Source organism: Anolis carolinensis, chromosome 2 (assembly GCF_035594765.1).
Source record: "Anolis carolinensis isolate JA03-04 chromosome 2, rAnoCar3.1.pri, whole genome shotgun sequence".
In the NCBI taxonomy this organism is placed as follows: domain Eukaryota; kingdom Metazoa; phylum Chordata; class Lepidosauria; order Squamata; family Dactyloidae; genus Anolis; species Anolis carolinensis.
The window spans coordinates 185623750-185647013 of record NC_085842.1 but is presented as its reverse complement, the minus strand read 5'-3'; the positions used below and the strand labels follow the sequence as shown (position 1 = coordinate 185647013).

The window sequence follows — 23264 nt, the reverse complement described above, 5'->3', positions numbered from 1 at the left end:
CATCCCAGCCCAGGGAGCATGCAGAGGTTGTGAGGACATGATCCTGGATCCCTTATGCGTATCTGGGATGGCTGTTCCCACTGCCCCCAAATGGGGGAAGAGCATGTTTTGGACATTCCCCTGTGTTTTTCACTCCAGGATACAGCTGCATTAGGCGGTTAAATCACATGCATTGTGTGGACGCTCACAGGCTATGCGACTCTGCACTGCATTATTTGGCAGTGTAGATGCAGTCTCAGCTCTCTTAAGAACCAGGTCCTGGCTTTGCCTTTCAACTGAATCCCAGGGCTGTGCTTTGTGGCTGATCATTGCCAAAGCAGCTTTCCCTTTCCTCAAGTGGCACTCTGCTCTGGGATGCAGATCTAGTAAGTACTGAGTGTGAATGAGTATGCTTGTATGTATGTCTATATTTTGTGGACTCTTTCCCACACTGCAGCATGTTTGTTGTGATCCTTCACTGTGTACACCAATGAATTCCTCACATGCTTTTTTATCCTTCCTTTCTTGCTTCTCTTTGCCTCAGATGTCTCTGATCCAGGTAACTATCCCTTTGTGTTTCCCTTTCCCATTTAGATTTTGCACATTTGGACTGTAAGCAGCCAGGACAGGACACACGTTCTAGACTGCCTTTCCCAATCTGCTGCTTTCCATATTTATTGGACAATAGCTGCTATGAAAGTGATGAGAGTCTGAGATATCTAGATGGCAGTTTGTCCACAAAGGTGTTTCAATTTTTTTTTTTAAGTCACAGTCAAATCAGATATGCTGTGGCCAAATGTAGTAAAGCGAGATTTAGGAAAGGGTGGAAACACCAACATTGTTTTTGCTGCTCTGAGCTTCTCCAAACTGACCAATATCTCCCTTCATCCAACAAATTCTTCTCCATCTCCTTTATATATACTTGATGAAATACCATGCCTGAAAGCCACTCGGAGTGGCAATTCATCTTTTAAATAGCATGCAGGGCTCCCCTGTATTGTTTATTTTATTTTATTCATGTCATAGCACACAAAGGTTCACAGGCGCATACACTTGGCTTGTTATCTGTCACAGTTCCCTATCTCTGCTGTTGTAGCTGGTGCTAAACATCCAACTAGCGCCTGAGCTTCCTTCAGGCATACTGGTGGATGGACATGTGTGTACTTGCAAATATTTAATATCCTTACTAGCAGGCTTTAGCTCAGAGGTTCTCAACGTGGAGTCCCCAGATGTTTTTGACCTGCAACTCCCAGAAATCCCAGCCAGTTTACCAGCTGTTATGATTTCTGGGAGTTGAAGGCCAAAAACATCTGGGAACCCCAGGTTGAGAACCACTGCTTTACCTGGTTAAAGAACTGAATAAAATTAGAAAATAGAGCTTAACTTAGCTTAGAGTGGTATAATCTAAGATTTGGTTCTCATGCCCATTTATGGTATGGAAAAGATAAGGTTAACAAATATTTTAATAGGCATCCCATAAGACCTTTTAGTGATGTGGAAAAGATACAAGAAAGGAATGAAGCAAAAATTCCTTTATGCCTGTGTCCTCTGGAAGTAGTGTTAAAACCAACATATAATGAAGAATTGAGAACTTTATAGTGAGCATCTAATTGAAGAAAAGGGACAGTGGAAATTAAAAGGGAGAAAAGAGTTAAGGATAAATGACTGGCTTCAGTATTATCAACTACAGGATATATTTAGGAAAGACATTAAAACTGGGTTCTCCAAAATGAAATCTGAGTTGGACAATATTTTGGAGAAAGAAAACAAAGGATTGATCTCCAGGTTATATAAATACATTCTAGAGTATGACTTGCTGACCGAAAAGTCGGCGGTTCGAATCCGGGGAGCTAGGTAAGCTCTCACTATTAGCCCCAGCTTCTGCCAACCTAGCAGTTCGAAAACATGCAAATGTGAGTATATCAGTAGGTACCATCCTGTGGGAAGGTAACGGCTCTCCATGCAATCATGCTGTCCATGTGACCTTGGAGGTGTCTACAGACAACGCCGGCTCTTCTTTGGCTTAGAAATGGAGATGGGCACCAACCCCCAGAGTTGGACTTGACTACACTAAATGTCAGGGGAAAACTTTTACTATATGAGAGCTTGGAGATGAAATCCAAGTCTAAATAGAGAGTCTAAACATGGAATTTGCTTATATTTCATATATATACAACCTGAAGGCAATTTTATAATCAATATTTTAAATAATTCCATGCATGAAACATCCCTTATGTACATTGAACTATCAGGAAACAATGGTGTTCCTATCTCAGCCGGCTCTTCTGCTTAGAAATGAAGATGAGAACCAACCCTCAGAGTCAGACACGACTAGATTTAATGTCAGGGGAAAACCTTTACCTTTACCTTTTTATAATTTTAGATCATTCTTATAGAGTTTTTTTGTGCTGAATTCAGATTTGTGTTTATTTTGTCTCTATCAGATGTAGTTTTTGAATGGAGACAAATTGAATAATTAATCATTTACGCACTGATATCAATTAGAGTCTATTCAGTGCGTAAATGCATATTCAATTAGCCCCATCGCAAAGACTACATGTGATAGAGACAAAAAAAACCCCACAGATTTTAATTCAGTGCAAAAAACTCTGTAAGAATAACCTAAAATTATATCTGTTGAAAAATACTTGCTGGCTTGTATTACACGAATATGATGTGAAATGTACTGTAATGGTACATTACAGTAGTCCACTGTAATGTACCATTCATCATATTTTAAAAAGTTGACGTGATGGGAAAAAAAATAAAGACATATTTAAAATCAACATAAAAATTGATTTAAACGGTGCTACTCTAATTTTTGATGATTACAAAAAGTTCAGATTTGTTCAGATTACAAAAAGTTCAGATAAAAACCGTAGTTATTTCCTGGGCCAGAGACTTAGGGAAAAATATAGATTTGGAAAATCGGAAATACTTATGGAAAAAAGGATTTAAATTTTTAATAGCTAGTTCTTTTAGCGAAAATTTGTATAAAATGTTCTATAGAAGTTATATAACTCCTGAAGTAATAGCCAAAATTGATAAAACACAACTGGAGGAATGTTGGAGATGCAAACTGAAGAAAGGTACTTTCTTCCATGCTTGGTGACTAAATAAGCTAATAAAATGATTCCTAAAAAGGTTAAGAAAAACCGAGAAATGTGCCTGTTAGGTTTGTTTCATGAGATAATCGATAAAGAAGGTGTAGAAATTTGCCAGTATAGCTTTGTGGCAGCAAGAATTACAATAGCAAAATCTTGAAAAGCGGGAAAAAAGAACTACTCACTAAAGATTGGAGAAGAAAATTAGTTCTTCTCCGATCTTTAGTATACTCAATGGCCAAGCTCTCCAGTGGCATACGGGGAGGAAACAATGAAGAGTTCATTAGAAAACTGGAGACTTACCTTTGGGTATTTAGAAAAGATGACAAAAATAGATTTTGAAATAGCCGTACGGGGAATCTATAAGCGCAGTGGTTCTCAACCTAGGGTCCCCAGTTGTTTTTGGCCTACAACTCCCAGAAATCTCAGCCAGTTTACCAGCTCTTAGTTGGCCGGCTCTGTGGGAGACCTGGGCTAACATCTGCACATGCTGCTACTAAAATCGGTGGTTAGAATAAAAGAACAGGGTGACCTCTTCACCGATTATTTTATTTTAGCGGCTCATGGTTATTTGACACAAGTTCACTCAGGCGCTGCGTCTGCCATCTCAACAGCCTATTTTAAGTGGATCTGAACAGACACCACATTTGGCACACAGACCCAACATGACCAATTGTGCATACAGGCCTGCTTTGGGGGTGATTGTCCTGGGAATCTGGAAGCTATAGTTCACACTTATCCAGACAGCACTGGACCCAGCCTATGACAGATCTGGACCAAATTTAAGTGATATTTCCTCACATCCCAAAACAACTCAATGCCCTCTTCTCATAACCCGGTCCCCAAGCTAGTTAAAAATAAAAATAAAAATTAGAAAAAAATAGAAAAAAATTGTCTGCCTTGACTTCCATCCATATCTATACCAGGTTACGTCTGGGGAGGAATCTCCCCCCCCCCCCCGAATTAGTTTTCTTCCATTTGTAAGTCTGCTTCTCTATGGTAAAGTCCCAGGATCATTTTTTTCGATTACTTTGTATCCTGTCAAAATTATCAAATTGTCTTTTCATATTCTCAAATATTGTAAATCAATACTATGAAAATGGAACCTCAGTCCTTATCTCTAAATTAGTGTTGTGATCTTTCCTTGCTGCATATAGTCTAATAGTGGTTTCCAGTCTGTGCTTCTCTTCGGCACTCCTTGGTGTTTAGTTATTATATATGTTAGTCTGTCCATATTTTTTAATTTCCATTAACTTGATTAACCATTGGTCTACATCCGGTATTTCCTCCTGTCTCCAATATTTCACATATGTAATCCTTGCTGCCGTTGTCATATAATTAAACAATAGTTCCTCATTTTCTTTTAAATTCAATTCAGTAATTCCTAAAAGGAAAAGTTCTGGTTTAAGTTGACAATTGATTTTTTAAATTTTTTTGGATAGTTTCATGGATAATTTTCCAATATTTTTTCGCCTTATCTCAAAACCACCACATGTGGAAAAAGGTTCCTTTGTGCGGCTTATATTTCCAATAAGAGGTATTCATGTCCTTATAATAATAACCTAATTTCTGTGGCGTTATATACCATCTGTGGAACATTTTGATCGTTTTCCTTCAAGTCATGTGAATACATTTGTTTCATTTTCTGATTCCACATAATTTCCCAGTTCCATTCGAATTGTTCTCCCGATATTGGCTGCCCATTTTATCATACATTCCTTGACTGTTTCTTCCTCAGTTGCCCATTCCAGGATATGTCTAAAAAGTTTTGTTATCAGTTTTTTTTCTGAAGTCATTATTCTGTCCCATAATGTTTCTTTATTCATAAAACCTTGTTTCTTATCTTTATTGAAGAACTCCCTTAACTGTCTGTGTTGGAACCACGAAGTATTTGTGAACTTTGCTTTTATTTCCTCTTGAGATTTCATTTCTGTTTGTCCTTCCACCTGTACTAATATGTCTTTATATAGGGGCCATTTCTCCATACCTGATAGTCTCCTTTGACTTGCTTCAAGAGGCGAAATCCATAATGGGGTTTTCGGGTATATTCTTGATTTATATTTATTCCCCACTTTTATTACCACAGATCTTATAAAATGATTGCCAAAGTTTTTTTCTGATTTCATTTTATCATACCAAAGGTATGCATGCCAGCCTATACGTAAGTCGTGGCCTTCGAGATTTATTATCCAGTCTCTTTTTAAAGTGGTCCAGTCCTTAACGTATAGGAGAGCACAAGCTTCATAATACGATTTCAAATCCGGCATTCCCAATCCTCCTCTTTTTGTTTCATCAATTAAATTTGTATATTTTATTCTAGATCTTTTTCCTTGCCACACAAACTTTGTTAAATCTTTTTTCTATTTTTGAAGCAATATCTGATTTCTAATTATTGGTAAATTTTGGAATAGATATAACATTTTAGGGAGAATATTCATTTTGATCACAGAGATCCTTCCCAAGAGTGATAAATTTAAGTTTTTCCAATTTTCCAGATTTTTCTTTATTTCGGCCCATTTTTCCTCGTAGTTGTTCTTTAGAAGCTGTGAATTTTTGGCTGTAATTTTAATTCCTAAATAGTTAATTTTATTTGTAAGTTGTAAGCCAGAGATTTCCTTCAGTTTTTCTTGTTCTTTCTTATTGATGTTTTTAGTTAGGACAATTTCTTGTTTAGCTTAAACCCCGCAACTTTACCAAATTCGTTTATTTTCTCAATCCATTTTTGAATATCTTCTATAGGGTTTTCAATTATACAAATCAAATCATCCGCAAATGCTCTTGTTTCGTAATGTAAATTTCTGATTTTAGTCCCCTTGAGATTGGAGTCTTCTCTTATAGCATTAAGAAGTATTTCTATAGCGAATATAAAGATAAGTGGGAACAAAGGACATCCTTGCCGGGTGCCTTTTTGTATTTTTATTTTCTTCGATTCTAAACCATTAATTAGTATTTTTACTGTTTGTTCTTTGTATATAACATCGATTGCATTTAAAAATTGATAGCCGATATCTATTTCTTTCATTAAAATTTTGAAAAAGTCCCAATTGATGTTTTCGAAGGCCTTTTCTGCGTCTGCCGCCATTAAAGCCATTTCTTTTTGACTATTAGCTTCGTAGTATTCTAAAATGTCAATTATTTCTTCCTTGTTTCTTACAGAATGGAGATACATAGTTCCTTCATTCTGTTGTTGCGATTAACAGCTTAGTTCCAAGTGGTCTCTTACTCTTCTGTGCTATTGTCTTTGGCAGACACTGGGATTTTCCGACGTGCCATGATGGTGTTGTACACAGATTGCATCCAGCAGTGCAGCCGGCCAATGTACATGGTAAGCCCTTCCCATTGGCCTGCAGAAGCCCTCCCTGGACACTTGTTTTGTTTTCTATTTGAGCATGTATAAATGGGTCACCAGAAAATAATAGTTATGTGGGTTTTCTTAGGCTACTATTTAAATCCATGCAACCAATGAGGCTTGAAAGTTTTTAGTTTAGAATACATTACAATTTTAAGAATAAAAAAAGCAGATTATCAATCTGTACTCTCTGTTTTGGGTAAGCTGTTTGGAAGAAGTTGAGGCAGATCTCTGAGCAAAACTGGCAGAGTCTACTTTTTCTGTTCTTTTTCTTTAAGTATGGGACCTAAGATGGCTTGCTGTTTGACTTAAAACAGTTAAAACTGTGGATAGTACAAAAGATAAAGGCAATCATGTGAAAAACATTTATTTTAAACATTTAAAAGGGTAGTTAAAATGTAATAATGGTAAAAATATGTCAGTGAATTCCAGTTCATTTTTTTCCTAACAAACAATCCTGAATAACATGAACATCTCTGATAGCAGAGATGAAGTCAATCTAGCATCATCTTGAAGGCTATTCCAAATCTGGGAGTACCCATTAGTATATCTCCTGAATTCTAAACATGCCTGATAGTGATGCGACTGAGAGAAAACTCTCCTGCAAGGTTCTTGAAACTCAGGCAGGCCATCTATTGAGTATGTTTTTTATTGTGCTTTTTCATGGCTTGTGTGATATCTTCCAACTCTATGATTCTATATCAGGAAAGAAGGTCTTTCAGATAGACATATAGGGCTTTGTTTGATGTAACCAGCACTTTGAACTATGCCTTGAAGATTGTTAGCCAACAGGGTAGTTACAGTATATTTTTATTGTATCTACTAGTCTGAGCCAGGAACCTAGCACCTCATCACATTAGAGTTTGGGTCCACTTTAAATCCACTTTAGGGGAGGGGGGGCTTTAAACAGCTCATCCAGACAGGCCCTGGGCCTTACCAAACTATAAACCCCAGAATTCTGCAGGAGGCGAAACCGGATTTAAAGTGGATTCATGCTCTAGTGTGATGAGCACATAAGGCACATTTTGGGTCCACTAAAGTTTCCAAAGGCAGTCTCTTTAACAGGCATTTATCTAATGGCTAATTATCACCAGAGTTGTTAGGTATGGCACTTATAGGAACAGCCATAACTGCAGCAGTGGACCTATTCTGTCCTAGACTTAATCAAGCTCCCTTATCAGTAAATCTTTCCCTTTCAGTAGTGACTATTTATTGGTCTTCTGTTACAAATCAGAACAGGTTTTACTGGTCCCTTTCCTCCAGTCTATTAGACCTTGTAGCAGTCCATTTGTTGATGGCTACCTATCATCTAAGCTGAAATGTCAGATTACCAGTCAGGTACACATCTTTAACGAGTCACCATTCTTCTGGGTAGCTGTCTTCAAGTGACTGCCTCATCCATCATGGTTAAGGACTGTGGTACCAATGAAGTATAACTCCTGCTGAAGGGTAATTTCTAAAAGGAAAAAAAGCATTCAAAAAAGATCAAGCAGCAAAAACAGCAGTTCAGCAGATTAGAAACTGTTAACGACAACAGTATAGAGATTGATCTTAAGCAATACAGGGGTAAGACTTGATTCAAAACTACATAACTAGATAGGAAAGTAAAACGGTGGCTATCTAACTAACTCACAGCAGACATCTTGGCTCTCCATGCTTTCGGGAGAAGAAGAAAATTGAGAACTCTGAGTCTTGTGCACAGATAGAAAGAGGCATGACCCTAATAGCAAGTCTATCAGACAAGGTGATAGGAAGAGAGAAAGGCAGACAGGCAGGCAGAGAGGCCAATGGGGGCAGGATGTTTCCCTGCCATTTGCCTAAGTCCTTGATGAGGACTACAGCCTTGTGCAGAATGTGGTTGAATTCCAACAAGTCCTTGGTCAAATGAGCCATGGTAGAGTCAGTGGAATCTGTGACAAAATGAAAATCAAGCATAGTTCACCCTTGACCAGTCCGCACACTGTCTTGCCAGAGAAAAGATATGCCACGCAGATGAACAGTAAATAACAGGAACTTTACTCTTCAAAATACAGAGCAACATATATACATTCATGTGAGCAGTTGCACTGACTCACGCAATGTCATCTAATCATAGTAGAGTTGGAAGAGACCTCATGGGCCATCTAGTCCAACCCCCCGCCAAGAAGCAGGAAATCGCATTCAAAGCACCCCCGACAGATGGCCATCCAGCCTCTGTTTAAAAGCCTCCAAAGAAGGTGCCTCCACCACAGTCCAGGGGAGAGAGTTCCACTGCCAAACAGCTCTCACAGTCAGGAAGTTCTTCCTGATGTTTAGGTGGAATCTCCTTTCCTGTAGTTTAAAGCCATTGTTCTGCATCCTAGTCTCCAGGGCAGCAGAAAACAAGCTTGCTCCCTCTTCCCTATGATTTCCCCTCACATATTTATACATGACTATAATGTCTCAGCCTTCTCTTCTGTAGGCTAAACATGCCCAGCACTTTAAGCCGCTCCTCATAGGGCTTGTTCTCCAGAACCTTGATCATTTTAGTTGCCCTCCTCTGGACATTTTCCAGCTTCTCAACATCTCCCTTCAATTGTGGTGCCAAGAATTGGATACAGTATTCCAGGTGTGGTCTGACCAAGGCAGAATAGAGGGGAGCATGACTTCCCTGGATCTAGTTGTATATGATTGGATCTTTTAGCAGTTTTGAGACGGAAAAAAAGAAGTTGATAGCATAAGCTTTCATAAATTTAAGTCTATTTCATCAAATGAATCTGATTATGTAGGTAATTTGTGAAAGTGTATGATGCCGACTTTTTTCTCTCAGTTTCTTGAATTTAAAAAAAAATAAGCCACTCCTCATAGGGCTTGTTCTCCAGACCCTTAATCATTTTAGTCGCCCTCCTGGACGTTTTCCAGCTTGTCAACATCTCCCTTCAACTGCGGTGCCCAAAATTGGACACAGTATTCCAGATGTGGTCTTTTAAGAGAGATTCAAATAGTCCTTTAGATGTCCATGCAAAATGTCTTCCTCCAGCAACAGGAGCAAAACCTCTCTTGCTAAGCTCCTTTACAAACCTGAGCTCCAGCAGAAAAATCTAGCTTTTCCACATGCTGTAATAGACTCAAAATATATGTAGTTGATAGCTTACAAGATCTATGGACCTAAATTCAATTGGAAGATTGGGGCCCCTTCCACACAGCTGAAAAAAATCCCACATTACCTGCTTTGAACTGGGATATATAACAGTGTGAATGCAGATAACCCAGTTCAATGCAGATACTGTGGGATTTTCTGCCTTGATATTCTGGATTATATGGCTATGTGGAAGGGCCCTGGAATTAAAAAGATATCTTCCCTGATTTTCCTCAAGGAAAAGTAAGATAGTGCTCTATAATGATGAATAGTATGAGATTTGAACCAGCACTAAAATGCACTGCAACTATTAAAAGGCATTATTTATGTTAAGCTAGTGCAAGAGCAACATCTGTGGTATAAAGGAACATGATTTTTTCCTCAAAAGTAGCCCATGGATAAGGACAACTGAATAACCCCAGCTTAATCCCCAACTACCAAGTGTTATAGTTCAGAAATAGCAAGAAACCAGAAGCCAGTGCAGCTCCCCTCAACTACAGAGTCTTTTCCATATTAAAATACCCAATCCCCATTTTATAAAGGTACAGAAGACAGAATTAAACAAACATTGCTGCTACATTATTGGTGGTCCTCTTGTTCTGGGGCTCCTAGTCCACATTTAACCAGACAGTTCTTCATTTGCACAGCTGCAAAAAGGTGATTAGAAGCTTGCACATTTGGTTTAATAAACCAATTTTCTATGAAATTCAAATTCTGTTAACTGTGATTTGTTTAAGTTAAACATTACAGCTCCCAGTAACCCCAGCTAGCCTGGTAAATGGTAAAAGGTTGTAGGAGTTGTAGTCTTAGATAACTGAAGGACCAAATGCTTGCACACATACACACACATATACATATACATACATATATATATAGTGGATCCATGGCACTTAAGTACAACTTTATACAAAATATATAGAATAGTGAAAGTAAAGTTTGTTTTTACATTTATTTTGAATATTTTCAAGCCATAGATGGTTGACTTGATGAATGCAGAATCTCTGGATTTGGCGAGCCAACTGTACATTTCAAAATCTTATTTTTATACAATTCTTTATTGATTAGTCACTTTTGACCATATCAAAACATGTAAACCATACAATACGCACACACTTACACATACATACAATAAAACCATGTAAAGATACAAAACATCCCGACCTGCGGCCTAATAACCCGCTGCTAGACAAATACAGAGTAAAAAGGTTAAAATTAGTAATTTCCTAAGGTAAGGTTTGAACGAGAACAGAGGTAAATAAAACAAGTGTCTTGTCCATAGTAAATTTTAAGTTTGGATTTTGTTAATGGCAATAATGTATCGGCTCTCAGCTTCCATCTTCTCACGAATGGCCAGCGCTTTTTGTGTAAAAAGGGCCAGTTTTAAAATAGAGTTTTTATCTGAACCCTGTAGAAGGATATGCAATTTCTCCTTATTCTCTAAGTGAGTATGATTCTCCAGCAGAGGGTCTAAGTGGAGAGATCGAATCCTGGTGTAGTAGGGGCATTTTAAGAAAAAATGTTCTGAGTCTTCCACTTCTGTATCTACTTCATGACACCCACAGGTTCTCTTCGTATAGGGGATATTCTGATGTCTACCTAGCTTGGACTTAATGTCGAACTGTTCAAATCTAGCCCAGGCAAAAAGTTTTCTAATATATAATGGAAGAGTCAAGAAGAGGTAGGTTTCCATGCCCACGTTGCATTTAAATTTGGCCAGGTATGGAGTGGCTCTAGCTTGCGCTATGATCATAAGATCATTTTGTGCAGCAATGTCGAGGGCTCTTTGGTATACAATTGAGCACACTTTAGCCCCGAAATTTATTAGCTTGTGTGGGGCAAAACCTATCTTACTGACCGTGTGACCGAGTCTGCTTAGCCATGATGACCACTTTTTGTGGTTATCTTGTTCTAAAAGGCATATGGCTGGGAGTCTATGTGGTTGCATTTGTTTTATTTTGTACCACCAATTGATCTGCCTCTTCAGGATTACTGTGGAAATTGGGGGTACTCCCATCTCTGCCCTCACTGCAGCTGACAGGGATGATTTCTCCACACCTAAGCCAATTTTCAAGTGGCGAAGTTGGAATCTTTCTACCAATGCCAGATCTTGATCCCCCCATATTTCAGCTCCATACAAAGCAGTGGGGAACACCTTGGCCTTGAGAACCTTCAGAAAGGGACGTAAAGATCCTGGGGAAATCTTATTTGCATCTATGTATTTTTATGTCCCAGAGTTAAGCATGTACTTATGTTCCGACTGAGGGTTAATATTCAGATTAGACTTAAATGTTTAATCTAGTTGGATCATGTTTTAGATACATGTGCTACAGTTGAAATGGATGTGATTACAGTGACTGCAATTTTTAACACATGCTTCTGCTTGTTACTTCTCTGTAGGACAGAATGGTACTGCTTGTTGTTGGGAACCTGGTGAACTGGTCCTTGTAAGTAGCAAATACATTCATATTTGGTATGGTTGAGTTTGAAGTCAGAATTCTAGTATGTGGCACAGACTAATGGGTTAGTGTGTGAAACTCTCTTTTTGAAGAGGTGCCTCCTCTTGGTGCACCAGATATTTTCAAGCGTTCAAGCAGAAACATTAGAAAGAAGATAATGATTTTTTTTCTTCTAGTAGTTCTTTCTTCTCCCACCCATGAAAAAGTAGATAGGGACACTTTGAATATCAGTCCAGAGTGAAAAACATACACCTGTTCTGTGGTCCACTGATCCTTTTTCTTCATAATTGACACACTTCCATGCTTAAATGCACAGAATTATCATCATAAGCCTAGGCTAGTGGTTCTCATCAAGGGGTCTCCAGAAGTTTTTGGCCTTCAACTCCCAAAATCCTAACAGCTGATAAACTGGCTGGGATTTCTGGGAGTTGTAGGCCAAAAACGTCTGGGGACCCCAGGCTGAGAACCACTGGCTTAGGTTATCCTTTGGTATGACATGTTATTGATAGGCTGCAGTACCCACAAGGGCCTGTCCTACAGGTTTTGTGTAAGTGAACATTATCTGATGCATGGAAATGTTTGTAAGCCTGAGAAAAAACTGGCATTGACCATATCAGTCCCACAAGACTAAATGATGGGAAAAGCCAAATGCAGCAAGAACTATCCTCATGGAATGGGCGGAACTGCTGATTGTGTAGGAGGAGCAAGGAATTCTAGTTTTTTACAAACAGTTCTCTTCTCAAAATAGGACCATATGTATAAATATATTCAGCCAAAGATTATTTTCCTGTGTTATTCTGCTGTTGAAAGATGGCAGCTATTCTTCATGCCAGCCACCTTTTGTTTGCCCCTTTTCCTTTTCTACATATTTATTTATGTTTATAAAGAACTCTGGATGGAAGAAAAAGGGACAAACAAAATCCTCAAAAGAAGACTCCATCTTCTGTTGCTTTAGGTTCCCTCATTAAATGTCAATCACTTCTTTTGTTGTCATTGCTATATGCTGGTTATTTCGCTCTTAAGCTCAAAGTCCCTCTTAGATGCACATGGAAGATGGCCTCCTTACTATTTCTTCATTAAGTCCTAATTTTAGTGACTTAGGATCCATCTGCTTAGGGCCTTTTCCAAGGCTTTTCTTTATAACAACAGTCCTCAATTTCTCTTCAAGAGGGAGCTAATGAATCACCCAAGAAAGGTGTATTTGAAAATATGGAGCAATCTTCTGGAGGCCGTTTCCCAACACTCTGTCGTTTCTTCCTCTGCACCTACTTCCTCTCCCCTCCCGTCTTCTAGACCTTTGCTCCCTTATTGTTTTGCCATGTTTCCTCAAAGGTTTTTGCCAAAGAATAGGTAGAATTTCAAATATTTATGACATCTGAGCCAGTCTTTAGTATCATCCTGGTCAGGAAACAAGAGAATCATGACCTCTGATTCTGAAGCACTTTACATTAGAATCTGCCTTACTAACCATCCTGCCACCTTCCTTTTATCACTTTGATTCAGGAGGAGGATAAACCCCCATTCTCCTACCAGGAAACCAAACTACAGTAGTTGGAATCTTCTCCTCTTTTTCTCAGGTGTTGAACCTTACTTTCACATTTCCTTCTCTCTCCCTTGTTCCCCTGAAAATGTACAAATGAATTTCGTATTGACCTCTCCAACTTCATGAAACTGAAATTCATCCTAATGTATATGAGACAATGAAAATCATGCATACCTTTTGACCAGTCCACAAACTGGAGAAAAGATATGCCACACAGGTAATCATTAAAGAACAAGAACTTTTACTTTTTGAAATGCAGAGTGTGACGGCGCGAGTGGCGCCATCTATATGTGGATCTGTAAGTTGCAAGATTTGAATGGTGTCATTCCTGATTTTGCCCTTACCCTGTAAATGTAGTTGGATTGGTTTTTTATATCTGTCAATCAATGTTGTTTGCACCTGTTATGTTGCTCACTCAGCTCAACTGTTTGGCTCCACCTCTTCCTGGAGTAGGACAGTGTTTCCTCCCTTTCATTCCACCAGCAAGCTCTCTATCGGATGGACGTGACAGAGAGTCTTGGCACTAAAAGCCCTTGAAAAGTTACCTCTCAGCACCAATTCTGAGGTTCCTACCCTTGGGACTTACACTTCATGTTCAGGGCCAACCTGAACAACGTTGAGGAGTCTCAAGCGCCTTCATATCAGTCCTTTGGCAACAGAGGAAGACTGTGTCCATTCAAAATTTCCATTTACGCCTGTTTTTCCTCAAGACCTCAGGAGCTGCAGTTATGCAGATTGTGCATATGTGCGAACTTGATTTGTGGCACTCTTGATATCCCTTGGTTGTCCCCCATCAAAGTGCTTACTCTGCTTCGCTATCAAAATCAGAGGGGATCGGGTGCCTTCAGCTTGTTTAGGCTCGATCCTTTTACAAAGTCTCCCTTTCCTTGGTATAATTTTTAATAAGAGTTGTTGAAATACAGTGAAACTTACAAATATTGAAAGAAGAAAGAAAAAACAAACTACAGTATAGAACACAAAGCGTAAACAAAGAGAAAGAAAAATGGTTTCCAACTTCTTTTTATACATACACATGATATAATCATAGCCCTCTCCCTAAAACTATATCATCTAACATAATCTTACTAATTTTCAAAATCAGGTCACTTTTTTTTTGCAAAATGTCCATAACAGGTTTTCAGGTTTTTTTGGTATTGTCACTCATTGTTATTTTTTTAGGCCAGATAGTTCATTGATTTCTACTGAATCAATACATTCCAAGAAGTATTCCTCTGTAATACGTAATATTGAATTCTTCCATCTTTGTGCATAGAAGTGTCTTCCACAAGTTGTTCTTTCCAGTTTTATTTTGAAGAGCCACATATTTTGTTTATCCCAACATATTTTCTGTCAGCTACCAATATGATCAGAGATTTTTATACCAGCTCTACAAGTTGATTTTAACCCAGTACAAAATCACAAAGAATGGGAACGAAACTTGAGACTTTTTAACCCGTCTCGGGTGTCTTTCAATCAGATGGGTCTCCAATATGTTTCGCAATGTCCATAATTAGAAGTTTGCTTTTGTTCTCTACCAAGTACAATGTTTAATAGGGGTTTTTTTCTACAGAAATTAATCCAGATGAGCAGATTATGATTGTGTGTCTTTGTATATCTTGGATTGCAAAATATATTTGGTCTTTCCCCTTTTTCAGTGCCATTTTTGGACTGGTGTATCGACCAAAGGACTTTGCCTCCTACTTGCTTGGCATCTTTATCTGTAATCTTCTGTTGTATCTTGCCTTTTATGTTATCATGAAGGTAAGTAATACCTGCAACTCACTTCTCTACAGTTGTGGGTTAAAAAAAAGGATTTTGTTACAATTCCTTCTCCAAGATGGGTACCAAGGATTCCTTTCCCATGGCTGACCTCCTGCATTGGAACTCCAGGGTGCTGTGAGACCTTCGACAAGAGAGAACTGCTGAATACTTTTCAGTTGTTTTGCTGTTATGTTAAGGAGTACCTTGATTATGCTTTTCCTGCATAGCAGGGGGTTGGACTATATGATCTCTTCTAACTCTATTATTCTATGATTTTATGAAGGGAGAGTCCATACATCTCATACAGCATTACATTATTTTAATAAAAGCATTCACAGTGAATATCTTTACCTTTGGGAGCAAGCAAAAATGTCATTGCCAGTGGAACATTCGCCTTTTCCTAAGAAGCCTCTCTGGTATAGCTGTGGGGTCTTCTGTAGAAGGCCGAGGAGACACGATAGTTATGTTTCAATATTCAAAAAGGTGTCACATTGAGGAGGGGGCAAGCTTCCTCTAGAACAGTGGTTTTCAATCTGTGGGTTCCCAGGTGTTTTGACCTACAACTCCCAGAAATCCCAGCCAGTTTACCAGTTGTTAGAATCTCTGGGAGTTGAAGGCCAAAACATCTGGGGACCCACAAGTTAAGAACCACTGTCTAGCAGGAGAAGCTGTTGCTGCCACCAATTATATTATATGTGCCACTGCTCACTGGAGCCAGTACAGAGTCCTAAAAATTGAGAGAAACTCCAACACATAGAGTGATGGTTAATAAGCAGACAGGCCACTTCCTTATATTGATATATAGAATGGCACACTGGAAACTTGAGGTGAAGTAAAAAAAGAATTGTGTAATTTATTTAGAGCAAAAACAAAAAGGTTGCATATTGGTTTCAGAAGAATAACAGGGTTTTCTTTGAGAATGTTTCTTTAACTTGTGTTCTTCAGAACTATGTTCCCTCACGAGAGAACAAAATAGGCTTTTTAAAACTTCACAGTCCTCCCTTCCAGAGGCACTAAGCATAAGCACTCTATCCCCTAGAGGCTCTCTTCAATATCTAACACTTCTCCCCGAAGGCTAATTAAACTTTTCTTCTCACAAAGATTCTTTACCAGCTCCCAAACTTTTCCCTCCTTCCTTCACACACTCCACTCCCTGACTGAATCTAACTCTCTGTCTGAATAACTCTGTATCTCTGGCGCCACCTACCTCCTGTTGCTAGACAACTCCCTCTATCAACCAATCAGACTCCACTACCATATATGGAGCTGCCTGATCTGACCTCCCCTTGCCTGACTCTGCCTTTTCTACCAAGGCCTAGAACTGTCTTTACACACCAATCTTGCAAGGTAGGCCATTCCATTACACACTGCTTTAGAGACTTGAACACAAAACAGTGGATTCAAATTGTAAGGAAGTAATTCCACCTAAACATTAGAAATAACTCCCTGATGATTCAAGTTGTTCAGTAGTTGAATATGTTGCCTTGCACCATTGTGCCGTGCACCCTGAGAATTTGGGGTGGGGTGGGGGGCTGAAGTCCCTGAAGCCCCCCCCCCCCCCCCGGCTACACACCTGATCATCGTAATAGTGCCAGGATTGTGAATATGAATCAGTGTGGATGACTAGCACAAGGTCGCACATCCTTGATAGTGATAGTGAATGTCAGTCTTCATCGCCATCCCCCACCCCTATTTCTGTCCTTCTGTTTGAAGCATATTCCTCTCACTTCAGGTTCAAACTACTGCCTGACCTGTGTGGAAAGTAGCAGCCCCTGGCTTTTCAGTCCATGTCTAAGGGGATCAAAGGCATGCAGAGGGCTCCAAGTATAGTCCTGGTTCATGTGCAGTGCCTACTCAAATGTCATTTCTGAAAGGGGATTTTTTTAAAATATATTTTTTATTGAGTTTTGCAGTGTTACAGAAAAAAAGAGGAACAAAAAGAAGAGGTAATCTAAGGGGTAGACTGTGTGGGAAGGAAGGGTATGGGACACTAACTGGAACAGAAAATAGGGGGAAACATAAAAAGGGAGATAAAAGGAGGAGGAATGAGGGTGGGAAAGAAGAAAGAAGGAAAAGAAAGATGGAATAGAATGGGGCAAGACCAAGGGGAAAGGGCCCTAACGGGGGGGGGGGGGGGGTAGACTTCCGATCTTCTAACTTCCATTTCATTTCTTTCGTCAAGTCATCGTTTCTTGCAGGTAGTTGTCTAGAGGTGACCAGTTCGTTTCTCTCATTGGTCTTCCAGTAGTTCTTTTTAGCAAAAAAGTCAATCTGTCCATGTTTTTGATGTCCATTAATTTCTCCAACCATGCTTCCTTGGTGAGATTTTCCCCATCTTTCCAGTTTCTGGCTAGTACTATTCTAGCTGCAGTGATGGCATAAATAAATATTTTCTCTTTATTATCTTTTTCTCTTTCCGAATTTATTTCTTTTTCTTTTTTTAAATTATATAGTCCTAATAAGAAGTATTCTGGTTTACAATCAAATTTTACTTTAAATTTTTTTTTATATTCTCTATGAACTATCAGCCAAAATTTTTTAATTACCTTACAGTTCCACCACATGTGGAAATATGATCCCACCTGTTTTTTACAGTGCCAACAAATATTGTCTCTATCTTTATACATGAGTCCTAATTTTTTTGGTGTCAAGTACCATCTATGTACAGTTTTTAGCCAATTTTCCTTTAATTCTATTGAGTAGCACAGTTTAGTCTTTTTATTCCAAATAGTGTTCCATTCATCTATTGTTATCGGTCTGCCCACATTTCTAGACCAATTAATCATTGAGTCTTTAATTATATCCATTTCCGTATTCCATTCTAATATTTTGTTATATAATATTGTTATATTTTTTTTCTCCCTTTTAAGTAGATTATCCCAGAAATTGGTACTTGTATTGAAGCCAATTGCTTTATCTTTTTTATAGCACTCTTTTAATCATTGAGTCTTTAATTATATCCATTTCCGTATTCCATTCTAATATTTTGTTATATAATATTGTTATATTTTTTTTCTCCCTTTTAAGTAGATTATCCCAGAAATTGGTACTTGTATTGAAGCCAATTGCTTTATCTTTTTTATAGCACTCTTTTAATTGATAAAATTGGAGCCATGTGATGTTCTTATAGTCTTTTCGAATTTCCTCTCAGTCCTTTAAGAGAGGTAGATCTCCCGCAATTATGCCTTTTTTTAATAATGTCCTTATATGTCGGCCATTTTTGCCATCCCAATAGTCTGCATTGGATTGCCTCAAGGGGAGAGAACCAGAGGGGAGTTTTTTCATATAGGTATCTTTTATATTTTTGCCAGATTGCAATTAGGGCCGATCTAATGAAATGGTTTCCAAATTGTTTGTCAATTTTAACTTTATCCTGCCATAGATAACCATGCCAACCCCATCGCAAATTATATCCTTCTGTGGTTAATAATTTAGTTTTTTCCAATTTTACCCAATCTATTATCCACTCTAAGGCACATGCTTCATGATATAGTTGTAAATTTGGTAAATCAAAACCACCTCTTTCTTTTGGGGTAGTCATTGTTGTGAATTTGACTCTGGGCTTTTTGTTTTGCCAAATAAATTTGTTTATTTCGCGATTCCAATCAGTAAATAATTTTTTGCCTCTAATGATGGGGATGTTACGAAACAAATACAATAGTTTAGGCAAAACATTCATTTTAATTATCGCTATTCTGCCCAGAAGTGACAGATTTAAATGCTTCCAGCCCTCTAGGTCTTTTTTAATCTCGTGCCATTTTGCCCCATAATTTAATTCCAGTAATTGATTGTTTCTGCTTGTAATCCAGATTCCTAAATATTTAATTTTTTTAACAGTTTCCAGCCCCGAAATATCCTTTAGCTCATCTTGGTTTTTTTTAGTCATATTCTTTATAAGTATTATCGGTTTTTTTCTATTAATTTTGAAACCCGCCAATGCTCCATATTCTTCAATCTTTTTTAGCCAATCTTTGATGTTCTCTTTTGGATTTTCTAGAATACATATTACATTGTCTGCAAAAGCACGCACTTTGACCTCTTGTTTATCGAGTTTGATGCCCTTTAAATTTTCTGCCTTTTTTATTGATCTTGTGAAGACTTGATGTGATGACAGGGATGGAATCTTTTTGGATCCCACCACTGCCACCAAAATGCGGAGGATTCACCTTCTACCTCTACGTATTCCACTTTTCAATGTTATCGCTGCCACCACCTTTGAAAGATGCTTTGCTCAAATAATAAGCAACATTTGAAGAAACAGTAACTTGTTTATTTATAGCACAAAGCTTGATGGTTGCAAGAATGTTATAACTTGAGGTGAACGATGTTACTTCTGTACAGTAAGTGTTGCAAGATTTCTCAATAGTTTCACTGAGCTTAGTATGGTATCAGCTTTATATTACTTGTTTCTTTCAGTTAGGAATACTGTCCTTCTTGAACTTAGTTGATCTGTACCCGATCAAACTTGGATTGGGGAGTTTAACTGGTTAACCCTAGTCCTCCTTGACTTAGGGATATAGCCTCAGCTCTTTAGTTATTCCTACTAAAGGCTCAGCAACTTTAATTTTAGCCCTTCTCCGCTAAAACTCTCTAGCTGCTCAACTTCCTCCCACAATCCCTTTTTTTCGATCACCCTCCTTTCTCACTGAACAGAACCAACTGCTCTGCTCAACCGACAAACTCCAACTGCCCAATTCCAACTGCTAAATTTTGAATTCTAAGGCTTCCACCAGCAAGGTGAAGCCACGCCCCTTTTCCTGGCCATGCCTTAGAGGCTCCCAGCTTCTGTATAAGAATAGCTGAAATATATAACCTTAAACAGTCAACCTAAACATAGCAATCATGAATAAAACACAATGATCATGACATCTTTACAATCTCATTAAGATTTCTAGTGTAAATATAAAAATTAGAGGAGAGAGTGGGCATCCCTGTCTTGTTCCTTTTTGTATTTCGAATTTATCAGTATATAAGCCGTTTACTTTAATTCTTGCATATTGTTTAGAGTAAATTGTGTTTATTCCGTTTTGAAATAGATTTCCAATATCCAATTCTTTAAGTAGTATTTTAAAAAACTCCCAATTAACATTGTCGAATGCCTTCTCAGCATCTAGTGCTAAGAATCCGACTTCTTTTTGGTGGTTTTGGTCAAAGTATTCTATTGCATCGAGAATAATTCTTATATTATCCTTTGTACTGCGGTTAGGTAGAAAACCTGCCTGATCTTCTGATATCCAGTCTTTAAAAAAATTTGTAAATCTCTCCGCGAGTATTTTAGTATAGATTTTATAATCATTATTTAGTAATGAAATAGGACGATAGTTCCTTACATTACTCGGGTCTGTTCCATCTTTATGTATCAGAATTATTTCTGCTTGCTTCCAGGAATCAGGAATTCGTCCCTCACTAAGGGCTTTGTTCATTATTTTTTTTAAGAATTGAATTATTTCATCTTGTTCAATTTTATAGAAGCCGGCTGTGAAGCCATCTGGGCCTGGGGCTTTGCCTGACTTTAATCTTTAAATGGCATTTTTAATTTCTTCCACAATAATTTCTTTATTTAGCTTTAATCTTTGATCATCCGTTATTTTTTGTAGTTTTTGATTACATATATAATTTGTTATTTCCTCTAGGTTAATTTCATCTTTTTCATATAGATTCTTATAAAATTTCTCAAATTCCGTCTTAATTTCTTCATCCGTGAATACGTCCTTTTCCTTTGTTCTAATTTTTATAATTTGTTGTATATTTTTTTTTTTTCTAATTATTCTGGCTAACCATTTCCCCGGTTTATTAGCATTTTCGAACAAATGTCGTGCCCATTTTAATTGGTTTGCCAGTGTCTCTAGCTGTAAATTTGTCGTTTCTTTTTGTAGGATTTTTATTTTCTTTGATATGTTCCCCTCCCTTGGATTTACTTTTAATTTTTGCTCTAATTTATCGATTTCCCCTTGTAGTTTTTGTAATTTTTGATTTTTGATTCTATTTTTTCTTAATTTTTGTTGTATGAAAAAACCTCTTGCAACCGCCTTGTAAGCATCCCAGACGGTTTGTGGGGCGATATTCTCATTATCGTTTAGCTGAAAATATTCTCTAGTCATCTGTTTAAGCCTTTCTATATCACTCTCCTGCTTGATCAAATTATTATCTAGTCTCCAACTTAAAATAGGTTTTTTCTTATTAATTGACATGGTTATTGGACAGTGGTCCGATAGATCTCTTGCATGTATTCTTATCTCTCATATTTTGGGTGCTAGGGTTTTTTGATGCCCATACCATGTCTATTCTGGTCCATAATTTATGTCTGTTTGAGTAATATGTGAAGTCTTTTTGGCTGGGATTTTTCATTCTCCAAATATCGCATAGATCAAATTCATCCATGAACTAAAACAAATTTTTTGGAAGGGATTTATTTTCATTTTTTTCCTATTCTTGTTTGGTGATGATTTATCCAACTTACAATCTATAATATCATTAAAATCTCCCATTACTAATAGGTGGTCAGTTTCTGCTTGACTAATATTATTTCTTAAATATTTAACAAATTTACGTTTTGGGCTGTTCGGCATGTAGATATTACATATTAAAATGGATTCACTACCCACTATTATTTTGACTGCAATAACTCTGCCTTCTTGGTCTCTAAATTCCTCAACTGGTTTTAATTTTTCTGCTATATATAAAGTGACTCCCCTTTTTTTCTTTTCATCTAGAGAATGGAAGGCTTTCCCTAATCTGACATTTGTTAGGTAATTAACATCTTTATTGGCAATGTGCGTTTCTTGCAACACTATGATGTCATAATTATTTTTCAATAAATTATTGAACAACCTTTTTTTTTAATTTGCGAATTTAAACCGTTTATATTGTTTGTAAAGATCTTTATTAAATTTGAAAAACTATTCATCAATGGCTGTAGCACTCACTTCCGAAGTTTCCTCTGGGTTATCCTCGGTAAACAGGGTAGTCTGGATCTCCTTTGGTGAATCCTGTCTTCTTTTCTTTGCTTGTTTTGGATTCTTTTCCAAACTTGGTGGTTGTAACTTTGATTTCTGGGATAAATCCTTTTTTTAATTTTCTGTAAAATTCATCTGCCTTTTCCTCACTTTTTATCCAGACTTTCTCCTCTTTGTAGGTCAACATTAGTCCCTGTTGTTTTTCCCATCTAAATTTGATTTGCAGGCGTTTTAGTTCGTCCGTTAGGAAGAAATATTTCCTCCTATTGTTTAAGGTGGACTGAGGGAACTCTTTGTATATCATGATTTTCCTCTCTTTATATACCATTGGATTGTGTCTTGAACCTCTAAAGACTTCTTCTTTTGTACTTCTTTTGACGAAATGAACAATTATGCCTCTCGCCACTTTATTTTTCTTTGCATAATTAGTGTGGATTCTATGAGCTGTATCTATTTGATGGTTAGCGTCCTGTTCAGTACAGTTTAAGATTTTTGCAATTATTTGAGCAGTAATTTTTTTAATATTCTCTTTTGGTTCTTCTTGTATGTTCCTAAATCTTAATTGATATTCTGTTACATTTTGTTCTAGCTTCTCTTGCACCTTCTCTGCTTTACTGCTTTTTGCCTCCAGTGTGTCTATTTTTCTCTGCATTTTCAGCTGGGATTTCTCCACTTTATCATTTTGCAGTTTTAGCCCCAAAATTTCCTGAGCATTTTTAATACCTCCGTTTTAATCATATTTATTTCCTCTGCCATGTCTTCTTGTATTTGCTTATGTTGCATATCTTGTTTCATAGCGATTTCATGTATTTCCTTTTGAAGTAAGTCTTGTTTGGTTGAGATGCTTTGGATTTCCCGTAAAAGTTCTCTCCAATTAGGTTCCTCTGGTAAAGAGTTCCTTCTTGATGTCTTTTAATTCTTTATCAAACTTTCCTCGAAATGTCACCATTTTGCCTACTGTTTAAGGTGGTGTATTAATTGTTTTCAGAATTAACTGTATCAGTAGCAGGACCGGGGGG

The 23264-nt window shown here is 37.6% G+C and overlaps 1 protein-coding gene across 5 annotated transcripts in view; it reads left to right on the top strand.

The window, feature by feature from the left end:
• The window catches only part of sidt1 (SID1 transmembrane family member 1), a 111371-nt gene that overhangs the window by 73079 nt on the left and 15028 nt on the right, over window positions 1-23264 (top strand). For 3 of the 5 annotated variants that reach the window (XM_062971313.1, XM_062971312.1, XM_062971314.1), the window contains 5 exons: window positions 524-538; window positions 5054-5125; window positions 6332-6408; window positions 11927-11973; window positions 15184-15289. In XM_062971313.1, coding sequence (XP_062827383.1) covers window positions 524-538; window positions 5054-5125; window positions 6332-6408; window positions 11927-11973; window positions 15184-15289 — 317 coding nt within the window. The remainder of the gene's footprint in view (window positions 1-523; window positions 539-5053; window positions 5126-6331; window positions 6409-11926; window positions 11974-15183; window positions 15290-23264) is intronic. The other 2 variants (XM_008120473.3, XM_008120474.3) reach the window with 2 other exon arrangements.